The sequence below is a fragment of the Pundamilia nyererei genome, unplaced genomic scaffold (genome assembly GCF_000239375.1).
Source record: "Pundamilia nyererei isolate P.nyererei 1_Seehausen unplaced genomic scaffold, PunNye1.0 scaffold00329, whole genome shotgun sequence".
In the NCBI taxonomy this organism is placed as follows: Eukaryota; Metazoa; Chordata; class Actinopteri; order Cichliformes; family Cichlidae; genus Pundamilia; species Pundamilia nyererei.
In genome coordinates this window covers 55,340-78,501 of record NW_005187730.1, presented here as the reverse complement: position 1 = coordinate 78,501, position 23,162 = coordinate 55,340, and the positions used below count along the sequence as shown (strand labels likewise).

The 23,162-nt window shown below is 40.6% G+C and overlaps 1 protein-coding gene across 10 annotated transcripts in view; it reads left to right on the top strand.

The window, feature by feature from the left end:
* Positions 1–23,162, top strand: part of afdna (afadin, adherens junction formation factor a) — a 116,128-nt gene that overhangs the window by 48,355 nt on the left and 44,611 nt on the right. For 6 of the 10 annotated variants that reach the window (XM_013915593.1, XM_005751829.1, XM_005751828.1 and 3 more), the window contains exons 9-19: positions 1,812–1,856; positions 4,008–4,102; positions 4,866–5,113; positions 9,627–9,696; positions 10,906–10,976; positions 11,087–11,154; positions 14,117–14,322; positions 16,351–16,371; positions 19,310–19,455; positions 20,360–20,454; positions 21,499–21,764. In XM_013915593.1, the coding sequence (XP_013771047.1) occupies positions 1,812–1,856; positions 4,008–4,102; positions 4,866–5,113; positions 9,627–9,696; positions 10,906–10,976; positions 11,087–11,154; positions 14,117–14,322; positions 16,351–16,371; positions 19,310–19,455; positions 20,360–20,454; positions 21,499–21,764 (1,331 nt within the window). The remainder of the gene's footprint in view (positions 1–1,811; positions 1,857–4,007; positions 4,103–4,865; positions 5,114–9,626; positions 9,697–10,905; positions 10,977–11,086; positions 11,155–14,116; positions 14,323–16,350; positions 16,372–19,309; positions 19,456–20,359; positions 20,455–21,498; positions 21,765–23,162) is intronic. The other 4 variants (XM_013915596.1, XM_013915597.1, XM_013915595.1 and 1 more) reach the window with 3 other exon arrangements.

Sequence of the window (23,162 nt, the reverse complement as noted above, 5' to 3'; positions counted from 1 at the left end):
TCATCATCATCATCATCATCATCATCATCATCATCATCATCATCATCATCATCATCATCATCATCATCATCATCATCATCATCATCATCATTATTATTATTATTATTATTATTATTATTATTATTATTATTCAAAGGGGGAAAACCTGTCCTAATCTTAACAGCCACATCAAAGTCTTTATCATATTTATTTATGATGAAGATGATTTAAAGAGCAAAAAGGTTAAACTTACTATGAAAAAGCTTCATTTGGTGAATTATAGGAAGTTTCTTACTGATGTAAGAGTATACAGGACAGGGACCACTCGTACTGTAAGAGGTAAGTTACAGTGGTGTAATAACAGCTGGAATGCAGTACATAAAACCCCAGATTATTTGTTGTGAGAGCCTTTCGAAGGGCATTTTGGAGAAACATACCCATGTCCTGTTAAATATGACACAACCCTAACAGCTTGTTTCCTGCTACTGATCCCTCTCTTTCTTTATTGGCCTTTTTGTCATTCTTCCTATCATGCCATTAACCTATCAGACCCGTTGGTGAACCCAATTCTTATTGGCACTTGAACTGGTTTGAACTGTGGTGCTGGAATGATATTGGCTCACCAGTGGGCCCTATCCAGGAATGTACTAACACGTCTACTTCATCTACTGTAAGGTTGACGGGTCACTGACTGTGGAAGATTGCCAGGATGGGAAATTGATTTGGTGGCTTGTCTAAATAACAGCTGCTTGGCAAAGTGTGTGTGTCTGTGTGAGGAGAGAGAGTGTGTGTGTGTGTGTGTGTGTGTGTGTGTGTGTGTTAATTAACTGGACTTTAATCCACTTCTATTAAAGAAAACACTGTGGTTACCCTGTAGAAGGCTTAAGATAAAAAGAAATTTGTTGTAATTTTTTACTTTTAAATGACTTTCCAGTATTTAAGTGATGTCCGGGCTACTGAGGGAAGTCCTATAACCACAAGCATACCTCTCAGTGTGTTTTCTTCATAGATTGTATTTAAAATATGGACATAAGGGATGTCTCAGCCTCAAGCTGACAATTGTGTTACCATCTAAGCTTTATGAAGCCAGATATGACGAGCAGAGGGCAAAGCTGACTGTGGGGCGTAGGCGAGCCCCTATAAAGCATCACAATAGACGACTATTTGGGTGCTCTCCCCATTTTACAGCCTTTACGGCACCACCTGATTGAATGAACACCACTCTGTCTGCTCTTGGATTTTAAACTAAAACCAAAATTTGACACTTTAAAAAAGCAGACCATTAAGCTCAAGTTTGATCCTAAAAACACGTGAGGTGAGAAATAAACCACAAAGTCACCAAAAATAACACGTTTAAACAGATAAAGATGCTTTCACCTCAAAGTCAGGGCAGGCAACATAATGTCGCCAAAATGCATACTTGTTTGGATCAGTGGTTAAACTGTTGGGAAGATCTTTTTTGTTATGACCTGTTTTAAGATACATACTCTGTAAACTAGAATTTACAATTTACTTGCAGTGTGCGTTGTCATCTACACACTGCTTTGTTTAATTCATTTAAAATTTGGACACTAAGACAAATGTAGACAGTGAGAGCCCTTTTTAAAATATCGTGTGTGTGTGTGTGTGTGTGTGTTTGCCTGCTTTCCATGCAATTAACGGGTTAACAAGGTATTTTTTTTCCCTTCCTTGCTGCATTTTCACCCTCTGCTATTTGTCTGTTTTCTTTCCCACCTTCTTTATGGCATGGTGCGTATGCGTGTGTGTGCGTGTGTGCGTGTGTGGGGCCTGTGCATGTCTCCTCCTACCTCCGTGCCTGCCTGCCTGCCTAGGGCGAGGGAATCACTATGCCTACTACGCCTATCGGCACCACGAAGGTAAAACTCTGCCGCACCTGTGTGTCTGTTGGTGGGGTCAACTCATTTGGCCAATAGTGGTCAAACAGCCCTGATACATGTTTTAGATGTGATTTAGGCACTAGTACTGAACAGAGAGGTTAGGAAAAAGTGATTTAAACAATTTATTTACATTTTACATGAGTTATTTAATACTTTCTGTATCGGCATTAAAAACAGTCAATAACAGCTTAAATACATTTTAGGATATAAAGTTTTGATAAGAAATAGGATTTAACATTATATCCAGCCAATCGCAGGGAAAACTGAGACCTTTTTGGAAGCATTTTTGCAGATTGACATTCATTTTATTTGAAGGGTACACGAAACTACTAAATCAATTTATTTCACCAGTTGCTAGAAGCTCACAAATGAACTGATAATAATCGAAGTGACGTTTCTAGTGAGTTACCTCATAACTGACTGAAAGACTGAAGAAGTCAAAACATGGGAATTATACTTCTGTGTTAAATCTACCTGTAAAATAGTCGTAACTGCAAATCTTTCTGAAATCCTGCACCATAATGTTCGATGTTACCTGAAGTCCACCTGCATAGAAATGTAACCACATGTCACTGTCAGTTCAGCCTGCACAGGTAAAACAGAATGCAAGAGGCTGCAACCATCACTGGCATCTATATTTCACAGCAGAAGTCTAAATCGAGCATAATGCCACACTGTGAAAAATGGTGTCTGTAGACTGCAGTTGCAACCGTGTGACCTCATGATCTCGCAGCACTCAAAGATGACCATCAGCTGTGTCTTCAAAGTAGCTTTGATAAAATGGCAAAATGATGGAGTCGGTCTGCTGTCACTGTTACTGAAAATTCAATGGTCATTAGGCAGCTATATACTGTTACTTTCAACCAAAACCTCATAGATGTGAAACATGAATTTAGGAATTATTCACAAATAGTGCCATAGTTGCAGCAGGATGTTGAATTTCACTGTTAAAGGATGGAGGAACCTTGATATTATGTAGGATTATAATATTGGGTCGATGTTAAAGAGCCATGATGCAGAGACGTTGTGTTCATTGTTGTGGACCAACTCTGATTGATTGCAACATGTTGGCAGTCTCTGTGTTAATAAATTAGATGCAAACCTGCTAATAATCAGGTTGCCTTTGCAAGGGGTTCTGTGCGGTCGCAATCACGCATCTGGTTTCTGCAGCGCGTTCATTAAGCTGCCAAAAGGGGAAGGAAATTAAACGCGTTTATCAGCCACCGTGTTTTTGTTTGGTTTTTCATCCTTTTAGTTGCAGACAGTTAGCCGTCATATATCTACTCGTGTCACTGAGCCATTAGAATGCCAAATAAATTAGATCCAAATATTCTAAAAAAACAAACTAATATGCAAGGGTGGCTCCTATTCAACTTAATTCAACAATCACGTAGATGAACATAATGTGTTAGCATCTAATCTCTAATTAATTAATTAATTTCAAATTCAAAATAATGATGATAATGGCATCAGTCACAAAACAATGAATAACTGTTGCAATATGAAAAGTTATAAATGAATAAAATAGAGAGAGAAAGGGGGAAAAAAATGACTGAGGGTCTAAAGAAAGTGAAAGTACGCCCTTGGCTCCTCGTGATTACCGTCCTTAAACCTTTAACTGGCACAGAATTGATGGAAAAAACAAAACCGAGTCGGTATAGCAGAACCTTCTAATCTACGGAGATCTGTTATATTAGCTACCTTTTGACTACAGTATTATTTTTAGAAGATGGTTATCTGTGGGGGTTTTTCTGATACCCTTTCACCCCCCCCCCCCCCAACCCCCCCTCAACCCCCCACAGCAGCCAACATTTTATCCCTTTCCCTTCACTGAACTAATGCCCTGCTTTGCTTTTACTAAACCCCTACTTACTAATATCAATAACTGCACTGCAGCCCCACCAAAACCCCCACACTCTGTGCCACATTAGCAGTGCATAATGCACAGCTCTCCATATGTCACTATGTATTGACTCTGTACTGTAGTAATGCTGAATTGATTGACTGGGATTTCAGTCAATCAGTGTATGTGTGAGTTTGTGTAGTGAACCTGTATGCCGTTTCTTTAAAATGTGATGTGAGTGCAGCCTTACCTGGTTTCTAAATCTGAACGTGTGTGTGTGTGTTCAGACGGCTCAGACTCTCGGGACAAACCCAAGCTGTATCGGCTTCAGCACAGCATCACTGAGGTCGGCTCAGACTGCACAGACGACGGCGCCATCCAGGTAAACACCCCATTAAAATACAAAAAATTCTAATACAGACTGTAGAATACTGCGCTATATAAACTGCACATATTAATGCTAGAATTTTTCTCTTTTTAAAAAAAGTACTACATTGCAATTTTAAATTAAGATTTCTGTCTTTCTAAAGCTTTCAGTATTTGGGAAGAGCTCACATGCTGCCAAGTTTTGATGCCAGTGCATCCGAGCACTGATGCAAACCCTGTGGAGTTCCCTCACACTCAGTGTTCCCTTACACACACACACACACACACACACACGGTGTTGAATTAACTGTGCAAACATCATGACGTTACTGCAGTTTAAAAAGCTGTCTTTAGATATGATTCAAATGAAAAGCAAAGAGGTGTAGCTGGTGGAGTGAGATGCTGACCAGTGGGGGTTTTTGACCATAAGGGCCATTACACTTGAGCAGCTGCAGCTAACTGTTGTTTGAAAGTCGATCAGGTGAAAATCCAGAGACAAGGTCAGCATCAGGCAGCTGATGATCATTCCAAGGTTATTTTATGATACTTTTACTTGGCCGTCCTGGCTCGAGTTAAACTAAACAGCAAGGGTGTTTAAGCTGATAGAGAGGGGAAACGGTGTACAGCTCTAATGGGAGCTTGAAGTCAAGTGAAACTGACTGCAGAAGAGTTATTTATTTATTCATTTTGCCAGAAGCCAGCCCGACTTACAGCTTAAAAGTGGAGTTTTAGCCTGATGCTGCTTATATAGCTGATATACTTGCTGTGTTTGTCTTCAGCTGCTTGGTCCGGGGATTCTGCCCCACCACTGCAACCTCATGCACAGCGAAGGCATGGTGACTGTGACGCCGCACGGCCCTGACGCAGACACGTTTGTAGACGGGCAGCGCATTATCGAGACGACTGTGTTGCGTTCTGGCTCCACCATCCAGTTTGGTTCTGCCCACGTCTTCAAATTCGTGGACCCGATGTTCGACCAGGGAGGGAAGAGAGAACCGGCCATGCCGAGAGGCAGACACAAGTCTGGGTGAGGAATGGGAAAAGGGTTTGTGGGTGTCTGAATGCAAAGTTTTCACCTCAAACTTACGGACATCCATTCTTCTTACTATCCCTCCTTCTTCAACGTCTGTACACACAGTTTCCCGAAGCCTACCAACAGTAAAGGGAAGAATAGGGTGTTATTGTAAATGAAGGGAGGGTGAGGTTTGGAGTTGGCAGGCGGAAGCAGAGATGAAGGGAAGGAAAAGTGGGAGGAGGGAGTCTGGGATGGGGAGAGCAGGGAAATGAGAGGAAGAGCGGAGGTCTGGGGTTACGGCAGGCAGGCTGCCCTCTAATCTGATCAACATGATGTTGGGTGTGGCCTCCTCCTCGCTGGAGTTTCACACACTAACGGGAGAAAGACGGAGGGCATACAAGATAAGAAGAGAAAGGAGAGTGTGAGAAAGTTAGGGATCAGTGAAGGAAAGGAGAACCAACTTAAGTCTTTAATGGACGACTAACACTGCAAGGAAGAGAGAAAGAAGGAAGTCTGTAAGTACCCAAAACACTAACTCACAACTGTGGGTGTGTTTCTGCATGAATTAGTTTCTACAAATGATTCAAGAAATTGTCCTTTATCTTTTGTAGCACTCTTTCATATGCATGTGCTCAGTATTTTCTAAAGCTCACAAGGTCATGAACACATTTAAATTAGTTTTTTAACAATCTAGAGTGTAAAGTTTGCCTCTGCAAGCTTTGCCTTCAGATGAAATAAACCTTAAAATTATTTTGGAGTAAAATGAGCATAACATTTTTGCTTGGCTGAATTTAATCCACCAGCCTGGGAGTGTTTTTTTTTTTTTATGTGTTTAAGAGCTGGTTTGTTAGGTTTGAGCGCTTGCTGAGCAAACACAAAATTATACATCAGTGCAGCGTTTTAAAAGAGAGCTAATCCTGTATTTAGCTGTGGGCTGTGACTGCTTTCACAACATGTTCCTCAGAGGCTTTGACACAGGTTTGCATTCCAGTTAGAAACTCCCATCAGGTGATTTTGATTAGTAACCTCAGCTATAGAGGAAGACCTCAAAATTCATGTTTAATACGAAAATACAGCTCACAGTGCTCCACATGTCAGCAGCAAAATGTGACAATAAAATACTTCAGCTTAAAAAAAAGAAGACTCGGGATGAATGAAGTCCACAGACTGTATATATAAGATCAAAGTAGCCACTTGGTCTTTTATATACAGTCTTAATGTTGGTACTTTTGCTGCTCAAGAGTCATAAATCTCTTGCTCAGCCTGTCCCAAACAGCAATACATTATATTTGTCAGACATTTCGATTAAAAATGCTCTAAAGGGCTCCAGGAGCACAGGCATGGTTCAGATCAGCGCAGGTCAACTACAGCCGTCTATGTCTGCCGATTCAAATTCTGCCCTTAAGTTTAAGACTTGGCAGAGTCTCATTGGATGAGTTTTACCCAGTGTAGAGGTGTTATAAAGGCAGAATTTATCAATAGAAGCCAAAAATCTTCTTTTTGCAGGCTTTAAATACATTTTTAATGTGTGGGTTTTTTTTTTTTGTTTGTTTTAAAGAGTTAAACACTGTGCATTAACATTTGTAATTTCTAGCTATAGGATATAGCATAAATCGCATAGTTCATTCTTACTATTGATGGTTTTAACGATAGGCAGCTGCATTTAGCCGGTTCTGCCTGCCCAGATACAAACATGAGGAAGATGAAATTAGCTTCCGGGTCATGGATACAGTGGATTTTTTGTAAGTTAAAGAGGTCCATATTTCCCCCAGGAGTTACAGAAAATGTGTGAATATTGACCTTAAATTGAGATTAAGCTTTTTTGGTATCACGAATGGCGAAAGGGAAAATTTTCCTCATTGCCCCAAAATGGCAGAAAACCCATTTTTATTTTTCTATATAAGCAAGAAGTGCACCTGTATAATCCGATTTCTCAATGGTTCAAATAATACTTTGGTCATTTTATTAGATTTTTTGTTATTGATCAGCTCCTTTGGGAACTTTTTCAGTTGTCAGCTCAGTTGGAGGCATTGTGAAATGATGTTACGAGAAATGAGAACACCGAGGAGTTATATTAAGACCAGGGATCATTTTGTGCAGCTCAGAAAAGGAGAAGTTGTGGATGTGGATCTCTGTGGTTTTCTGGGCTGCTTTCCAGTGTCCTGCTGCACAAACATACCAGGATACTTGGCCACAGTCAAGCTGAGGACTCATCATAATGTTTAGGCCGATTACTGCAGTAGTTTGGCGAGGATTCTTTTTTTGGTGTGGTTCAGATGATCTTGTAAGGGAATGAGTGTTTGATCCTTTGATAATCTGCTCCCTCTTAACTTCATCTGTATTCACTGTCAGTGAGTGAGAGAAAAACATGAATGAAACCAGCCAGAAGCCTTAAAAGGAACTTTAATCTGTATCATGTTTAATTTGAGATCATTTTAAATAAATCGTTATCAGATCCTTGTGCTGTAATCTCAGTACGCATGACACGGCAGATTCACATTTTAAACACTGTTTTTCTTGTTTTATATCATGATAACAGCCTTTTTTGGTCTGCATGTTTGACTTGTTAGCAGCTGACAGAAGTGTGGCACAGATGCAGGATTACAATAGTACGCTTTCTAAACAGAGAAATGAGGCGAGTTGCAAGAAGACTGTTAGTGAGCGGGCGCAAGGTTAAGCAGCACTGTGGTGTTTGTATTGAATTTTCTGTCAGAGTAGAGACTGCCAGAAAAGGCAGATGCTATTGCTGTGTGCTCATACTGCTATGACGCAGTCTTGGTTCTCTTGAAGGTTTCTTCCTCTTAAAAGAGCGTTTTGTTTTTTCCTTCCCACTGTCACCAACTGCTTGTTTAAAAGGGATCATTTGATTGTTGGGGTTTTTCTGTACTATTGTAGGGTTTTACCTTGCAACATAAAGTGCCTTGAGGCGACTATATAAATAAAATTGAATTGAAAGTGACCATTTAAAATGATGGCGTCTTGGAAGACATGCAAGGATGGCAGGGTGAGATGGTGGGCCCAGCTGAGTTATCAAATAATAGCAGCCTTATTGGTTAGAAAGCTGCATCCACAGCCGGTATAAAGATGGACAAAGATTGAAAAATTACACCTTCATTCTTTTTAATGGCCAACAGGACTCAACTCCTCTGATTGCAGAGGGTTTCTGGTCGTATAGAAGTCTAAGTTGACTCTCACCTTCCTATCTCCAAGAACTCTGTAAACATTTTTTCATTACTTTAATGCATGAGGCCTTATTTTTGTCAAACACTGAGTGCATTTTGTAAGTTATAGTCATCCTGAGGCTTTTCCAGGGTTATCCAGGATATGTGTGTGGTTTCACAGTCAGATCCACATCTCGTTCACCGCATCTGGTTTCAAAAAACTGATAGTGAAAACACTCATTTTGAGGCTTCATAAAACTAACAAACAGGTGGCATCAAAGTGGCTCTCTCCAGCTATTGTACAGTACAGCTAAAACACACAGGTGCTAATTAACAGACCAGAACTGAAGCACAAGCTTATTAAATGGTCTGCACTTTAAAACGGAGTTTGTGAAAGGGAAAGCCTATCTGTGGAGGCTAAAACATGCTTTTTAATGCAGTGACGTGGGAGCCTGTGGGGTTCGACTCACATTTGAAGCCAGTCCCAGGTGGCTGTTAGAGGAATTGCAGTCTTTGGCACATCTACATGGTATTTATTTTCCAGCTGCGGAGGTTGTGGCTTTGAGCCTGATTCACATGACTGTCTGGTTTCTGAGATCACATGACACCTGTCATTGATTCCCACGCTGGGATTTGGGACCATCTTGTTAAAGATGTTAGAATCTGTTTTCAAAAGCTGAAAACGGCAGCATCAGAAAGATTTTAATATTTTATCTGTTTTTACTGGAGTTATGAGTTTGTAATGTATTTCATTTGATTAGAAATTTAGTTTAAGAAAGAAAAAAACAATCAGTCTACTTTCTCTGTCTATGTTGATGCTGGTAATGGTTTAACCTTGTTTGGCTGCTTTTGTTTATTGTGCGCGTGATGGAGATCTCCGTGTCAATGACATGAAGCACTGATGCTTTGTGTTTGTGCTGTGCTCTTTATTCGACATTGATGCCTTGCTGTCACGCGGGCTGTGAAAGCAGAAGCCTGTCTTTTTAAACCCGACTGCTGACACACACACACACACACACACACACACACACACACACACACACACACACACACACACACACACACACACACGACATCCTGGCGTTGCTGTGAGTTAGGACTCGTGGCGTGGCTTCTCTATAACTAATTAGACTGTTATGTAAGAGTGTGCATGCATAAAGCGAGCTATCTGTGTGCAAATATCAGCGAGTATTTTACTGCCTCTCACGCCCATCGCTCTCCTCTGTGACGGTGAGTTAGATAAGCGAGCGTGTGTGTGTCTGGGTTTAAGTCTGCGCTCTTGTCGACGTCAGTAATGAAAAGTCAGCTGTGGAGAGCGCAGTTCGTCATCTGAACCTCTGAATGTCTGTGTCTCCCCGCTGAAGCAGCGTACCAGAAACCACCTTCGACCTTCACGGAGACGTCCACAGTGGAGGAGCCCTGCCTACCAGCAAGGTAACACACACATGCACACAGACAGAAAAAGAAACACCCACTCATTTTCGTGTATATACTTTATTCCATTCAAAATTCTCTCTGCTCTGCTTTCTGCTCTCAAACACTTAAACACTATGCTGTTAATATTTTTATGTTTTATCTGTCTGAACTTTTATTAAGCAGACTGGCTGAAAGTCGGGCATCATCATATTTTTGTTTACTGCACTGCTTCTGTGGTGGATTCTCCTTTTAAAGTTGGTATCAAATAATGACGTTAGTTTATGTTCAAGTCATCGCTGTTCAGGCTGCTCTAAACATGCCAATTTTGACAGTTTCTTTCCCCCTGCTCTGTATGATGCCTTATCTCAACTATTGTCAACACAGGTGCACAGCTGTCACAGCGAGCACAGAAGCTCCACCCACCTACTATTTAAGCCTTATTTTTGCGAGGGGGAACAAAACTACTACAGTAACTAGTCGTGGTAGAAGAATTCACAGATTAAAAAATATGGAGCCAATCTTATTATGATAATTATGCACACCGGTGGTATTTATCAGTATCTTTCAAATTTCTTTGCAGTTAAATGTCATTTATAGAGTGACAAATCATGACACATCTTAAGGTGTTTTATTTTCAAAGGTAAAGACTATGCACATATTATGAATATTATAAAAACACAATGATTCCACAATCGTCCGTGAGAGAGCTGCTGATGACAAAAAGGAGAAAAATGACTCTCATGGGTTTTCCAAAAATAATTAAGTCTTTTGTTGATTATCGGTGTTGATTTGCAGATCTTCTTGAGTGCATTTCATCTAACATTTAACTCCAAAGAAGTTTAATTCAGATTATTTAAAAATCTGATTAAAGCCACAGATTAATTTTGTCATTTGATTATTGGTTTGACTAACTGCAAAAGCTCTGGAGACGCAGTAAAACCTTTTTTAAATGTCAAACTCAATACAAAGAAACAAAAACTTGATGAAAAGTGGAAAACGGGTTGTCATGTTGCTTTTGCTGTAGTAGTTCTGCCAATAAATCTGACTCAAGTCACCATTGTCGGCGTTCCCAGACAAAACTCCATGGCACCATAACTTTGATTTGTTTCCCCACGCTGCATTTAAGCCTCGTAGGACTGTAGCCAGTATCTTTAAAATATAATAAGGGACAAATTTCCGTATGTTAAGTTGAATTGAAGCTTCTTTTTTTTCTCTGTGTGTTTTCAGAGCTCAGGAAAGCTGGACATGGAGAGAGGAATGGTCAAACCCATGATCAGAGGAGAGCAGCAGGACAGCAGGTCAGACATGGTTTCCTCCAATACCCTGGATTCTCTTGATCCTCATGCTTATCCTTTTTCTCTCCTCTGTATGGATCTCCTCTCCTCATGGTTTGAATCTGTCTCATCAGGTCTCAGGATATTTCAGCAGACAGAACAGAGCTGACTCTTCCAGCCAGCATCGAGTTCAGAGACAACTGTGAGTGTTCACGCATCACTTTCTGCCTCTTCATTCACCTCACTGTGTCAGTGACACAGTCAATAGCTGGAAACTATTGAACCCTTTCAGTTCCCGTCGTAACGTCCTGGACCGACAAACCTGACCTGATTGCGCTGGAAGTAGTGCTGCTCAATAACGGTGTCGTGGTTAATGCAGGCAGTTCAGAGGCTTTTCACGTTTTCTCTCACCTCGCCGACCTGCAGCGATGAAAGGCTGAAAGCCATTATAATCATTAAAATCCTATTTGACGTTGTGGCACAAAGTCAAGCACGTTCAGTGGCTTTTGCTCCTCGTTTCTGAGCCTGCTTGTGATATTCTTGAACAAGATCTGCGGGTGCAGCCGGGGTGAAGGGGACTCTCCATCACTGCTTTTTGAAGCCAGTGTGGTTTTATTTGATTTATCAGAGTGTGATCTTCAGCACTGGAGGTCGACACCTCCAAATGTGAGACTGTGAAGTGCCCTCTCTGGGTTGAAAGGCAGATATCTCAGGATGTTTTTCTCGAGACATGGCGCGGAAAGGTAGATTTATGGGTCTATCGACCTCAGCCTTCACCTTCACTTATCAGCAGTAATACGGGCATTGTATCAGACTGTTGTAAAAGAGACGTCCACGTATGTTCTAGCTGTCATATTTGCTCATGAGAACAAGTTAATGAACAATAGTGCAAAGTCAAAAATACAAGCAGTCACAATGAGTTTCCTCTGCAGGGTGACTGAGCTCAGCCTTCGAGCAAGGTTGCAGAGCTTGTACATTTGGAAGGATCTTAGAGTGGAGCTTCTGCTCAGTCGTGTTGAAAGCTGCCAGCTGAGGCTGTTCCATCGTCTTGTAACAATGCCGCTGGAGGTTTTGGGGGCATGTTTATCTGGGAGGAGACCCTTGGGAACTACAATCAATTTATAATCACCACTTAACCCTTACCCCATGCATGTTTTTGAACTGTTGGTGGAAGCTGGAGTTCCCAGACAGAACCCATGCAGACACAGGGAGAACATGCAGGCTCCATACAGAACGGAAAAGACTGGATTCAAACCCAGGAACTTATTCCTGTGGAACTTTTTCTGTGAAGCTGGCAGGTTGAAGACCATTTCATGACTGGCCTCAAAGGGTTTTTATTGTTCTCTCGTGCACCTTGAACGGTGGAGAAGTTTGGTGCTGTGGTGCATGTATGAAAACTGCTACATCGGGGTGTTTCTGCCTTTACATGTCAGAGTACATTACAGAGATTAATATTAAGCTTCATGATTTCCATCTCTGCGTTTTTCTGAGCTGTGTTCGAACTGTGCATTCCTGTTTAATAAAGTAATAAAATGAAAGTTCTCCTTTTGTCTGCCGGTGTGGAGGGAACCTTAGAGCTGGACTGAGTTGTCCTAATCCCCGGCATTTAATTTTCTAATGTCTCTAGTGAATCCTTTATTAGATGATTTCAGAACTCTTTGTTGCTGTTTGATGTTAAATTCATGATAATTGAGTTCCAGACGGCAGTGCAACGTTTCGTTTCCCACGCTTTTTGTAGCCACGAACGCTTCGAGTCGTTTGCTTTGTCTTCCGTTTATTGACTCTTCTTCTGCTCCGGGCCCGAGTCTATCAGCGTGCACGCTCTGACAGTGCTACAATATATTTGGCACCGTGTGTGAGATCATCTGTTTTCCAGGCAAAAGATGGTTTTTGGTCATAAAGTGGTGGAGACTCTCATACCCCACAGTCCTCAGGGAGCCTAACCATGTGCTGTAAGAGGCAGAAAAGGTGCAGTAGTCTCATCTTCAGGTTTTCATATGGAGTGTTGTAGCTGCTAAAGTGCAGCTGCCACTAGTTTGGCATCGAGTTAAAACCGAATGACTCTAAAGTGAGGCAGCTGGTTTCATTGGTGTTTTCAACATGACACGCATGTGCAGCCAATATCTGCACCGCCAAAGCGACTGATACAAACTGCTTCCCACAGCTCAGAGGCGGTGTGGGCCGACACTTCGAACATGCAGTTTGATTTATTGTGTGCAGTCATTTCTGCCTTTACATACAGTTTTTAATGAGAGATGATATATAAAACCTTTGCATTCATTAATTACTATTATCAGCTATAATGATGAGCTGTTATTCCATGAAACAATAATTTAAAAAAAATCAGCTATAGTGAAAGAGTTAAACAGGTGGAGATTGTTGTCAGAAGGGGCAGGAATGAATGAATGAAAGCCAAAATAGATGAATAAAAACATGAATGAATTGAATAGTAAACTAGAAGTCTAATAAACAAATGAATATTATTATTATTATTGTTATTATTGTTATATTAAAAAATAGACAATTCAGAAAAGTTAAGTTTTATTTATCAGTCAACACAGTGGGGAAAAGAAAAACGACTGATTAAAGCAAAACGAAACCAGATAAAAAAAGAATAAAATGAGAATCCATGAATGAATTCATCAATGAATGGCTGAGTGGGTTAAAACAAACAAACAAAAAAACAACCACTGGATGGATGGAAACAGAATAAATAACAGATGAATGAATAAAGCCAGGAACCAGTTGCTGAATGAACTGACAACACAAGGAGTATCTGAATGAAATGCTGAATGAAAACACAGGAAACAAATAAAACTCCTGCTTGCCTCTTTAACACATTTCCGGTGTTTTCTACTGTAGGACTACGATAAAGTGGCTGGAAGTAAAAATGCTCTGTAGTCATCAGTTCAGTTCTCCATTGTTTTGGTGTCTAAGAAGCCTTTAATTCATGTTTTCATAACCCAACTCACCCTTTCTGCGTCAGACTTCGTTGTCTCACCCATACACGTGACCATGACCATGAGTTTAGTTTGTGGGGGATTACTTAAGCTGCATGTTTATGAATTAATTTTTGATTAATCACGTGAAATCTGTTACGTCCTCTGACAAACAGCGGCTGCCGCAAAGATTTTATCGAATGTATTCTCTCTGTGTCCATCCAGCTGAAGACACCTTCCTCTCTGCCATCATCAACTACACCAACAGCTCCACGGTTCACTTCAAACTCTCGCCCACGTACGTCCTGTACATGGCCTGCCGCTACGTCTTGTCGCCCACGTACCGGCCCGACATGTCGCCGTCAGAGAGGACGCACAAGGTCATCGCCATCGTCAACAAGATGGTGAGCATGATGGAAGGAGTCATCCAGGTCAGTAATGCATCTTTTAAAAGTCTTTTCACTGTAATTTTTAAAAGCAGTCGAATCAAATCATCGATTAATTTGCACGTTATCTCGTTCTCATGCTCCTCCTGCTTTTGTCGAATATTAGGTGACGCTCAGCGGTGTTCTTACAAAACTACATTTGTAGTTGTTGTAAGCTGTGTGTGTGTGTGTTTGTGTGTGTGTAGCAGCTTTTCTCCACAGTTGTGCTTTCGATTCTGTTTGTCCATCACTCAGTGTTACGCTCGAGATGTGAAGCCTGTTGTGACTCAACATGGAGCTACTGTTACTTAAAATGTCAAGTTTGATGCCGGTCTTATAGCCGTTTTTTGTAGGGGAGGGAGGCGGTGTCAAAACAGTAATTTTTAAAGACTTTTTCGAGATCTCCTCCTCTAAATAAAACTACATAGAGGTATCTGTGTTCAATATTGCGTTAAGACAAACATCTGCAAGAAGTTTTAATAAACATGCTAAAAATGCCTGGTTTTAATTGAAACAGTCTGTATGGAAATATGAAAAAGGATTAAGACTTTCACCATCTGTTGAAACTTTTTGTTAACTCTGGGCCACGTTAAAAACAGCCAGAAATTCTTTCTCGTTTTCCCAGCAACTTCAGTACCTCAATTTTTTCTGTACAAGAGTTCAACACATGAGATTTTCATATTTAAGCGGTTTTTAAACCAATTTTGATACTCCAAGTTTCACAAGCAATGTGGGATAGATAGCTGGGCACAAGTTATAGATTATGAAATCTTTTTACCTATAGTTTGATGGCAAGCTCATCTTCTAGTTGCGATCCCTTCACAGAAAAGAAATCCGTGTTCAAATGTTCTGTAAATTGATTTAGACATATCACATCGATCAGTTTCATGTCCTAAACAGGTGTGGGGAACTTCAGGCCTCAAGGGCCGGTGTCCTGCAGGTTTTAGATGTGTCCTTGATCCAACACAGCTGATCTAAATGGCTAAATTACCTCCTCAACATGTCTTGAAGTTCTCCAGAGGCCTGATTCAGGTGTGCTGACCCAGGGTGAGATCTAAATGCTGCAGGACACCGGCCCTCGAGGCCTGGAGTTCCCCACCCCCTGTCCTAAAAGGAAGAATAAGAGTGAAAAAACTTTTTCGATCCAGCTCTGTATACTCTATAAAATATTTATAGCATGAAGTTAAGATTTTGCATTGCTTAACTAAAGTTACTGTACAAAATAAAAGATAAAGGTGATCCTTGCTGGGTTAGGTGGGAGCACGATGCCACATATGGAGCAGAGGATCTTAGGAGGGGAAAAGTAAACACATAAACACCTACATGTTTCTTTTAAAGCCTCCAGCTTCCAGTAAAGCCATTACTGCTTTTATTTGTTTAGCCTGCAGCAAGCTATTCATTGTCTTTGGCATGCAGAAAAGTTCTAAAACACAAGCACAGACTCACAAACGCACACACAAGACTGTAAGACTATTTCAGTCTGTGTAGTAGGAGTTCAGCTTTATAGAGTTTCAGGAAAACTATCTTTAGCTACAGACTGAGAGATGTGGGAAGCTTGCTTATAAACTGCGTGTGCGTGTGCGTGTGTGTGCACGCGCGTGTTTTCAGTTATCATCTGAACATTAATCATTGCATACGAGACACTAATCCAGCAAATCAGGATATTTTTGGAGCATCTCTTTGGGATGTTCCTCGCCAATAACAGTGCTCGCACTCTCTAATATTTAGTCCTTGTTAGTGCGGTTACAATAGTGTGCTTCAAACATTTTATGCAGCTTTTAGTTGTAAAATCTAAAACATTGTATACCTCGTTCACTTTTGCAGTGTTTTCTTTAACATTTTTTCTTTTCCAGCTGACCTCCATCACTTCACTTTTTTGAGGATGGCTTTACATTGTAAACCATAATCATCGTGTGTGTCAAAGTGTATCTGTGTGTCACATAGCTGTCCATACTGTAGCCGTTGACGTGTTTTCTCTCTGTCCTGTGAACGTGTCCTCTTCCTCCTCCTCCTCTTCCTCTTCCTTCCATCCAGGAGATTGCTGAAGGGGATCAGGTAGGATAGCACATCATGATACGGCTGCTAAAGACTCGTCTACCTCTCTCTCCCTGGCTCTGACGCTCTCTCTTTGTCTCATTTTCTTGGGGTGGGTGATGTGGGTAATATTAATTGCGCAGTGCACCTTATATTCTGTACTCGCTACTGTTAATGTGAGCTGCACAGATTAGCAATGCCAAGAGCTTTGCAACTCAATACTTTTACTGTATTATCCACAGTTTTCAGAGCTGTTTTTAAGGAACATATTGCAGAGGAAATAAAATAGTCGATCACGTTTGCCATGGTGACAAAATACTACTGGATTATAGTATTGTTCTCAGTGTAGGTTGATTTATTACTCCCAATAGCAACAGAAAAAATGGTTGTTGTTGTTGTTGTTGTTGTTACTGTTATTATTATTATTGTTATTACTATTATTATTATTATAATGTTAGTATTACATTGTAACTATTAAGTAAAGAAAGATAAATAAATACTTCTGTGTTGAATCGACATAAAGCCTGTTTAAGTGACCGACTCGTGGTCGCCGTTTATATGTGTGCATGGTGTGTCTCCGTTCTTGTGCAGTCACTCCCAAAACACTAGTTATGGGTGTTTTGATGTTTTTCAAACCTATTCACTGGATTTGAAAATGGAAAAATGCATTATTGTAGTCATTTTTATTTAGTTTAGACTTTTTGCTGTTAATTTTCAGGCAGTTTCTGTAGTGAGGTTTTCTTGTTTCAGTTTCATTTTATTTAAAAATATTTTGTTTTAGTTTAATTTTATTAATTTAAGAGTTAGTTTTTGGCTTTTTAGTTATTATTATATGAGATTTATATCAGCGGTAAAGTACAGGTATTTCAGGTATTTAAAAAAAAAAAGAAGAAAAAAAAGAAGCCAAACTTTTGGAAAGCGGTTGACTCAGTCTTATAGACAAACAATACAAAAACTAAGCAAATTTCTTGCTATCATTTTTTCCTAGTTTGTTTTTCCCCAGGTCTGTTTATAATTTTTATTTTAGTTAATTACATTTTGGTCACACCTATTTTTAGTTAACTTTAATAACCATGGAGGAGAGTCACAGTCGTTGCGAGCTGCATCAACGTGATGCGTAGTTGTATTTCTAGTGAGGTGCACATCAGGTTGCGGTTTATGGTTACCTACACCATATCTCTAACATTGTTAGTTTTGCATCAGAGTTTGTCTCGTTGTGCACCTCTGGACTGCTTTAGGACAGCTTCTGTTTTTCAGATTGTTGTTCATGTCACAAAGTTGGAGACAGTGAGCTGCAGTCAACATACATTTTCCTGTTATGCATCACTGTAGGTGGTTCAGTAATCTCATTCTATGTACTAAGGAAACAAATAAGTTGTTATTGCATTGCAAAGCTTCCTCTACGTGCATGATGGGTCTTTTTTTTTTTTTTTTTTTGCGCTGTGCTACTGCCAGCTGATTTCAGTCTGCGTGCAGGGAGTGGAAATGTGAACATTAACGTTATTGCATGAAGGGGCATGGACACGATGGTTAAATGCTCAGCTCTGTGATGATCCTTAGCTTGAAAGTTGTTTGTTTGGTGTTCGTGGTCGAAGCGAGACTTCCACAGAGTGATGATCAGGATAACAGTGCGCATGGATTTGAAGATCTTTTTGATCGAAGCTCGTATGTTAAATTATTTCTTTACCTGAAACCTCGACTCCAGACCAACTGGGTTAAAAAAAAAAAAAAAAGCCAACACATTTTAATTAAGGCGAATCAGATAACATTTAAGCACTGGTGACGTAAAATCACATCACCAACCTCATCAACCCCTCGGCTTTCCTCTATTAATCTCTGCCCCCACTTCTCTCTCCCTGTCCTACTTTCTTCTTCTCTCTCTATGCTTTTTTTCTTTTTGACCAGCCCTTCATTGTTGCTGCTGCTTCTTTTTCTCCATTCTAACAGAGATGATGTAAAATACCGCCGTAATAATGCATCCTACCCCACAGCTGGAAAACTAAGCAACAACAGCAACATCAACTTGACTAATTCCATTCAGCTTCCTGGACCTGCCTGGTACTAAAAAACAAACACACCAAAGAAAAAAACAAAACAAAAACAGAACAAAAACCAAAGCATCCACTTCTCTCCATCATTGCTCAGTCTTTAACTCTGGCATCCATTTTTTTGTTTTGTTTTTTTGTTGTGACCTCACATCTTGCTTCTTCTACTCGACGGTGTGGATGAGAGACAAGTCGCGTCCCTCTGACCTGCTCCACCTCGTCTGCTTCATTTGTCTGTTTGGATGTTCATTTAACGTGTTCAGCCATCCATCTGTGTTTCATTGTGGATGCACTTGGCTCCATCTCTCATTGTCTGGCTGTTCTGAATGAAGGGTTATTATTGTTATTGTTATTATTATTATTATTATTGATATTATTATTATTTTCTTTTCTTTGTTCTGTTTTCATTTGTTTTTCAAAGGTGGGGATAGATGAATGCAAGGGACCAAGCTTTGCACAATCCTCTCTCTCTCTGAGCGGTGGGGATTTTAACCAATCAGCTCCTCAGACATCGAGCTTCGTCGTGATTTAAACTGTGAACTAAGACGGCTGGTGTCTGTTGATCTGATGAATGGGAGAGAAAAGGAGAGGTCACTCTTGTGTAAAACAAAACTATCACAGAGCTCACGACACTTTGTTTGTGTTCACCGATCTGAAAGTGATGACCACTCTTCTTCTCGACACCCGGTTGGCTTAGAGGGAGGGGTGGGCGAGGCATGAGTCTATCCCTTAAAGTAACAGCTGCTCCTTCTTGCTGTCACTCAAACAGAAACCCCTCTGTCCTCCTCCCTTCTTTTTTTTAATTTTTAACTTTTTTTTGTTTTTTACCCTTGAGTCTTCCCTGGACACTTCTACTCTAACAACTTCTACCATGTTTTTCTTTATTGTGTGTGGTTGTGATTGGTGCATTACAGAAGCAGAAGAACATCGCGGGAGCACTGGCTTTCTGGATGGCCAATGCCTCCGAGCTGCTCAATTTCATCAAACAGGACCGAGACCTGAGTCGCATTACGCTGGACGCCCAGGACATCCTCGCCCATCTGGTCCAGATGGCCTTCAAGTCAGTTTGTGTTTGTGGACTGTGGGTGTAGATAATAAACTGTGAACAAAGATATAGCCATTGTGATGATGCAGACAGGTTAATGCCTTCCCTTTGCGAAGCATCAGTGTTTTCGTCTTTGTGACTCTTAACAGAAACTGCAGTTTACAAAATGTTGATTATTAATTCAATAAGAGATTAAATAAATACCCGTAAACTCACCACAAAAGTGTTTCCTAGGGTCACAGCGGGAGGAAGCTGTTATCTTTTCTAGCTGCAGGAGTCGCCCACTGCTGGCCATTAGAAGGAATGCAGGTTAATGGGGTTGATCCAAGTGAGCAGTGCATTACTTTGTCCTAAAAACAAATGAGTGCATCCAGTTAATAATGTTGCCCCAGTCAAAATGAATGAGAGGTGATGATGATGTTGATGGACTTAAATTTATACATGTGAAATAAGCAGAGCTAGCATCTACCTCAAATTTTAGTTCAGTTTTATTAATATAGCACCAAAAGAAAACAGTCACCTCAAGGGGCTTTATATTATAAAGACAAGACCCACGATCATAGAGAGAAACCCCAACGATCATACAACCCCCTGTGAGCATGCGCTGTCTTTTATATGCAGTCCAAAGTGTCCATCCAATAATGTAATGAAATCCTTATTAAAGTAACTTGTTAGTATAAAATGGGTGATAAGAAACATAGGCTTGCAATTCTTTCTGTATAAATGACATTCGCTGGCAGTTAGCAGTAATTTAAACTTCTCACTTGGTTTAGAAGCATTATGGAAAATATATGAACACACTGATAACCCACATTAAAGTTTCTGAAAGCCTCTGAAAGTGTAAAATACGTTCAGATGGTGACCTTTGATGTGAACAGTGTTGAATGATGTTGCAACAAGCTGTATCGTGTTGCTACAGGTACCTGGTCCACTGTCTCCAGGCCGATCTGAACAACTACATGCCTGCCTTCCTCGATGACCCCGAGGAGCATAATCCACAGAGACCAAAGATCGGTAATGTGCAAACACACAACCACAGGAAGCAACCAAGACTGCTCATGACTAACAGCAACAATTCTGAATTAATTTAGGTGATTAGCCCTTTAAAATGAAGACATGTTAATCGTATGTCATTATAGGTTTTGCCGGAGTTTTCACCGTTTTATGTTAAGATGATTCCCCACTCACAGGTTGCACACATCTAGAAATTGTTAGCATTAATTTTCTCAGGTTCCTTTGGACCTTGTGAGACTGGAAAGAATATATTAGAAAATCTGAACAAAGTATTTTTTTATTTCCTAATGGTCTCTCAGGTGTCTTGTTTTTTTTTTTTTGTTTGTTTGTTTTTTTTTTTAAACATGCTTTGGACCTGTCTCTCTGATTTGGGATCTACTTTTCTGCAGAGTCAGTAGCTGCAGTGCCACCTTAAACTCGAAGAATTTTATTTTTTATCAAAACTCTCTGAAGTCAAGAATTTACACAAACATGGAGCCCAAGATTTTTCAGCAGACTCCAGAAACTCGGAGGAAAGCCCAAATTGAACTCTGTAGCTATCGTTGTTCACTGTATTTGTTTGCGTACAGGCCTGGTTTTAATAACCTGATCATACAGCTCCTGGAAACTGTCCATATACTTAACTCACATTTCATGTAGAGGATCATTGCGGGTTGAAAAGCCCACAGTTTTCAAGTCAGACAGTGTTGCATCAGGTGAGGAGTGAAACCAGGAGGCGCTTGTCTTTTTTCTGAGGATGTTGTACATATGTACTGAAAGTTTTCTTCCCAAAAAAACACAACCTTCAATCACAAACTCCTCCACTTGGCTTCCTGTCAGTTTATTAAGATAATTATAATCCAGCTGGAAGATTGTATTTATTTATTTATTTTTAACACTGGAAGAAGTGCGCCTATCACAGAAGCAAAAGTACAAGGGCATGTAACCGGATTTCTACTGAGTGATCTCAAAAAACAAGCCTCACACGGCTCAGAATGACCTTGAACAGGGATATAAGACTTAGAGGGGAAGATTTTTTTCTCACGTCCCGGTTTCTCTTTTCAGAGGACGTCCTGCACACACTGACGGGGGCGATGTCGTTACTGCGGCGGTGTCGGGTCAACGCCGCTCTCACCATCCAGCTCTTCTCGCAGCTCTTCCACTTCATCAACATGTGGCTGTTCAACAAGCTGGTGACAGATACCGGCTCGGGGCTGTGCTGTCACTACTGGGGCGCCATCCTCCGGCAGCAGCTGAGCCACATCGAGGCCTGGGCTGAGAAGCAGGGTCTGGAGCTCGCTGCTGACTGCCACCTCAGCCGAATCGTACAGGTAAGATGGTAAACAGTAAGAGTCTGTGCAGGGGTGTGAGCAGATGGTCGCTAAAAAAGGTTTTAGAGGCATTTTCCTCAGTTGTGTCAGTCACACTAATTGGTTTATTGCATCTTTTTAAAATATCTCCATTTAAATTTTTTCTTGTTACTATAAAGGGTTTTGAAAAGATAAAAAAAGAATATGTTCGACTGATTTACTTGTTGGTTGTGTCCCATTTTCTGTTTTTAGGGAATTACGCAGACCTGTAAAAGTACTATTACAGAGTAGCTCCTGTGGAAGAGTAAGAGGGTCTTGAAGTGACAACTCCCAGAATGTTGATTCTGTTTATCTCAACTTTGCTTTTTCAGTCACAGAAATGTTTTGTTACTCATTCAAGTGACGACTACTGTCTCAGGTGACCGCAGGTTTCCCAAGTCTAATAAATGGTACATTTGCATAATGATTGAAACCAGCACAACTGACTAACAATGGGCCATTTTTTGCTATGACACCAGGGATTCCAAAAAAAGTGGGTTGTGATGTTACTGCAGCAAGAAGTCAGAAGGAAGCCATTTGTAATTTAAAAAAAAGAAGAAGAAGAAACTGAACTGAAAAACATCTCAATGTGATTTTAAAAATAACAGGTTTTCCTTCAGTTTCTGGCCTATTCTTGACCCTGAACTGTGGTCTATTTAATCAGAGAGCACAAATGTGGCCATCAGCTAAAGCTGTTAATGTGATCAAAATTAAGATTAAAATGAGTCAGTGAATCCACATGGAAGGAATCATTTCCTTTTGTGCGGTGTGCAGTTGGGATTGAAGGTTTGGGTGGGCTGCAGAAGGTTTTCAGGATCTCTAAATTGGCTGCGGCAGTCTGAAGTTTGGGAGTAGATGTTTACTACACTGCAGCAATTCAGAGAGAAAATGAAGAGGCTGAAACAAGAAATTAAGAGACCACAACAAGACATGGAGTTGGACTACCAACCGCTGACTGGCTATTACATCACTATAATCCCTTTTAGCAGCATGAATGCAACCAGGAAAAAATGCTTTGAAGCTTTGCAGTTTCTGGAGGATCTCTTCTTGCCCAGAAGGAATATAATCCTCTGTTATAGTAAACCTGAAATGAAAAATCGTAAAGAGGCAAACACTCCAAACCCCTGCTCAGGTGCTTCTCTGGGACTCTGCTTTATCAGCTTCGACTGACTCTGGCAAAACAAGCAAACAACTCAACAGCTGTCATCAGATTCTTATTATTGTCTCACAACACTCGCCTCGCCTACAGTCAGCCAGTCAACACAACCGCGGAAGTCTCTCATTTCGTGTGCTTGCAGATAACGTTGCGTCCACGTGTGGCCACTCTGTTTACATTCAAAACAATAAGATGTGTTTGATTTACAACATGTGTGTTTGTGT